The sequence below is a fragment of the Solanum dulcamara genome, chromosome 10 (genome assembly GCF_947179165.1).
Source record: "Solanum dulcamara chromosome 10, daSolDulc1.2, whole genome shotgun sequence".
NCBI classification, from domain to species: Eukaryota; Viridiplantae; Streptophyta; class Magnoliopsida; order Solanales; family Solanaceae; genus Solanum; species Solanum dulcamara.
Genome location: NC_077246.1, coordinates 59,882,042 through 59,886,227, shown reverse-complemented (window position 1 = coordinate 59,886,227; position 4,186 = coordinate 59,882,042). Strand labels below are relative to the sequence as shown.

The 4,186-nt window shown below is 32.8% G+C and overlaps 1 protein-coding gene across 1 annotated transcript; it reads right to left on the bottom strand.

Moving 5' to 3' along the window:
- Nucleotides 1-1,069: 1,069 nt before the first annotated feature.
- On the bottom strand, nt 1,070-3,023 carry LOC129871099 (uncharacterized). The gene has a single exon (XM_055945968.1). It carries the CDS (start codon nt 2,933-2,935, stop codon nt 1,268-1,270), a length of 1,668 nt encoding a protein of 555 aa, XP_055801943.1. The 5' UTR covers nt 2,936-3,023; the 3' UTR covers nt 1,070-1,267.
- Between the last annotated feature and the right edge of the window lie 1,163 nt (nt 3,024-4,186).

Below are 4,186 nucleotides of genomic sequence, written 5' to 3'. Positions count from 1 at the left end.
AGTGAGAGTAACTCTTGATGTAGTGGACATCCACACTATAATATTTCATAACATGATACTAATTTTGTATCTTTGAAGTTGTATTACCCGTTTTGAAATCTTTAATATTATTCTTTGATATTTTGTATAAGTTTCTTCATTTATAAAGTTGTCATACTTGTAAAGTTGACATTTTGCACAAGTTTCCTTCATTTATTTAAGAGATAAGTGCCAAAAACACATCTAAATTATTCTCTTTTTTTGAGTTTCATGCCTAAACGGAAGTGTGAGTTTCATACCTAAACTATCATTTATTAGTTTGAGAAAAACACATCTCTTTTTTATTCCACTCTCATCATGGTGTGTGTACTACACTCTATCTTTCATTTTAAAAAAAATGGCTCATCACACTCCACATGGACAAAACATTCCACTTTGACAATAAATAAATAAATTATTAGAAGTTAAAATTAAAGATTAAAGTATCACTATCCGTCCCTCCTCCAAAAAAATAATAATTATAAAATAAAATATAAAATATTTTTTTATCCCACTCCACCACTTTCCCTCACCATACCCACCCCCATTTTTTGTTTTATTTTTAATTTTTTAAATTTCTGTTATAAAGTTTTTTTAAAAAATTCTTATCATCCCCCCTTTCAAATAATAATTTAGATATTATTTTAATTTTATTTTAAAATTCTACCCGCCCCACCTAACCCTCCGCTTCCAATTTTATTTTTCATTTTGTGTTAGATATATACATATGATTTTAGGAAAGTACATTTTACTTGCCGCAAGACTTTTCTTAAAATATAATTTTTATTTTTGTTATATTTCGTACTCAAGTCGAAAATTTTTTCCTAAAAATATATTTATATATCTGTACGGATTACTAATTCATCATACTATTGAACCAATCATTTGCTTTCTACACGCTATTCGACATCTAAAATTCATAAATTGTAGAAGTACCAATAGGTCTAGTTTCTATCCCAACAAGTGCATTTCTCATGAAGAAGCCAACTATTTATAAAGAAAAAAAACATCAATTAACAATAAAAAATGACTTGGCAATACCGCTTAAAGCATGGCAACAAGTAACAACTTCCTTGGCTTTTATCAAATGACAAAACAGAAGGATAACAGCTAAGTCTTTAGAATGAGAATACTAATTATAGAAGCATAAAAAATAACATGGACATGAGAATGTCTCAAAGTTAAACAAGTGAATGAACTTAACTAGCAAAACTTGAAGCATAACATCGCGCATCTGTTTATTAACAAACTACCAACATGCAAAGGTAGGCTCACCGTTGATGTCCTCAACAGGAGCAGGAAGGTTAAGATCAAGTAAATCAGCAAATTCTCCTTTGACTGTTGAAGCTTGATTGTGAATCTCCTGTGAACCAACAAGGAAATGTGACCTTTTGTGGCCACCTAAAGCTTGGCCTGACTTAAACATCCTGTTGCAGAATGGACATTCGTGTACTTTGAAATTTTTAGGCTTCATCTTCTTCTCAGGATTGTAATTGACATCTTGAGCAGGCGGTTTTCTGTTGCTAAATGTCTCCCTATGCTTTCCCTTGTCTATGTAATTAGGACCATTTTCAGCATCACGACCATTCTCAACTGTTTCATATGTTGATTCGAAATAGGCATTGGCTTTTTTGTTGCAGGGTCTGTGTCCACCAAGAGCCTGATAAGAGCTAAAAGTCTTCTTGCAGTTGAAGCACTCGTACTTTTTCTTCTTCTGAGTATGTTTGCATCCTTCAGGACCTTTAAAACCAAGCTTTATCTTCCTAAACGACGACTCATTTCCTAATTCTGGGTCATAAGAACTATCCTTAGTTCTCTTTCTTGATTCACTCTTAACCAAATTTGAAGCCATTCCATAGCTATCATATTTATATTCTTTGGTTGAACCATTCCTCATTTCTGTTATATACTTTATTGATGTTATGTTTGAGCCCTTTTCCACGTCTCTTCTAGTCTCATCGCACAAAACTCCAAGGCTCTTGTTAGACGTATTCCGTTGGTAATTACCATTTCTATGGAACTCATCAACAGATGCATCTGATTCAACTTTCATGTACTCACCTAAAAAGTAGCCGGAATCAGAATTCTCAGATTGAGCTTCAGCATTCAAAGCATCAAGTTTCAAGTTTCTGTCCGCCTCTTTTTTGCACCTTTGATGTGTTTGGTCTAGATTATCAGCAGGTTTTAGACAATCCTTTCTAGCTACTTTCATATCGACAGATGATGATTTCGTCTCCAAAATAACAGAATTGTTGTCAGAAGACTCAACAACTGAATTGACACCATTCCAAATCCCAGAATCCATAGACAACATCATCAAACACTTAGCTACTTCCTCTTGATCTTGCTCATCAATCTCAGAAACAGATGACGAAACACTTCTATTATTAACCAAGCAAAAAGAGGAAGACTTAGCTACAAGTCTATTGTACCTTTTAGTATTTGATCTGCTCCTCAGCCTTAGTTCCTCGTCATCAGTATCCGAGTTGCTGTCCATCAACAGATTCTTGTTTTCACTAGTCCACGAGTGATCATCTTTCGACCCTCCCTTTTCTTTGCCCGAGTGACACGCCATATGGCCACACAAAGCTTTCAGTGATTGAAACATCTTACCACATTGCTGACAAACATTCTCCTGAGGCAACAAAGGAGAGCTCGAATCGGAAGCCCTCCAAGTTTTCTTGGGATTGTCTCTAAGACCATAACCAGAATGTTCACTTAATTCAAACTGTGATTTATGATCTCTCTTGCTATTATTCTTCCCACCATCAATCCAAGATTGCAACTTTTTCTGTTTGAACTCAACTTTTTCCTTTGCTAGTACATGAGACCTCATGTGACCACCAAATGACTTCCCACATGGATACCTCTTGTCACACAACTTACAAAAGTACTTCAAATCTTGATCTTCTTCCATTTGAGTAATTTTTGTACAACAAATCGAATATCGAACAAATTCACCGAGTAAATGCAAGATCAAATGTTCACCTTTCAAGTTCAAACCATCCCCACACTGCCTGAGTCCATGATCAAGAATCCCCCAGATCAAAGAAAAGAGGAAAAAAGCTTTAGATACAGATGACCAAGTCACTTGTTGGCTATTGCATTATAGTAGCTAAATCTCTCAAATAAATAAAAATGACACTTGTTTTTGGGAAGTACATGATCAGACCCACAATAAAAGGAGACTCTTTCAATTCCCATATGCATGTAATCTCTCACTCACTCAGACAGAACAGATATTAAATGTTCAAAATTTCAAGAATCCTTTAGGGAAAATTCAATCTTTAATTACCATAAGACCAGCAAAAACAAATCACAACAGAAGGCTAAAGACTCTTTCCTCCCCCCACAAAACCACAAAACCCCCTTCTCTCACTCTTTTAGAAAAAAATTTAAAAAAATGTGTTAGCAAAAAAAATTCTTTCTTTCTAATCATTTGGTCAAGATCTGCTAAGCCATTTTATTATATGAGGATTCAGATTGAGAAAATTAAAAGAGTAGACACATTTTTTCTATTTTTGGGTATTGGAAATTAATTCTTATATTCTGAAATCTGTATTAAAACATTCCTCATTTGTCTATACTCCTATGGTCACACCCATAAATGGTTCCAAATCTTTAGACTTTATTGTTCTTTTTCAGGATTAATGCATAGTCAGTCAATCATTTCAAATTGTCAGAATATTTCATTTAAAAATTTAAATTAAGTTATGTTTCAATTGAAATTGAACAATTACATTTATAATAAAATGTTTCATCTAGATATTTTCAATTCAAATTTTGGAAAAAATAAATATACATATTTTCATTCGTCTATTAAATAATTAAGTTAATCACATAAAATATGTCATCTCCTTTGATTATATGCATCAGCATCAAGTAGAAAATGTCACGGGTTTCATGTCTATTGAGGTGAATGTAAAATATTAAAGAAAATGACATATATTAAGTGATTAACCTAATTACCTAATAGACAAAATGAAAATACACAGAAAAAAAATTCAAAATTTGAATCGAAAGGATCTAATTAGCATACTTTATTAAGAGTTCATGAGGTGTTTAATTTAAATATAACTTAATTCGAGTGTCTAAATTAAATATTGTGAAAAATTTATGTGTTAAGCCTTCTTTTATCTATCTTCCTCCTGATTTGTGTCTTCCAACT

Bases quoted from the DNA above. Each gene is read 5' to 3' on its own strand.
- LOC129871099 (XM_055945968.1), bottom strand. From the start codon at position 2,935: ATGGAAGAAGATCAAGATTTGAAGTACTTTTGTAAGTTGTGTGACAAG.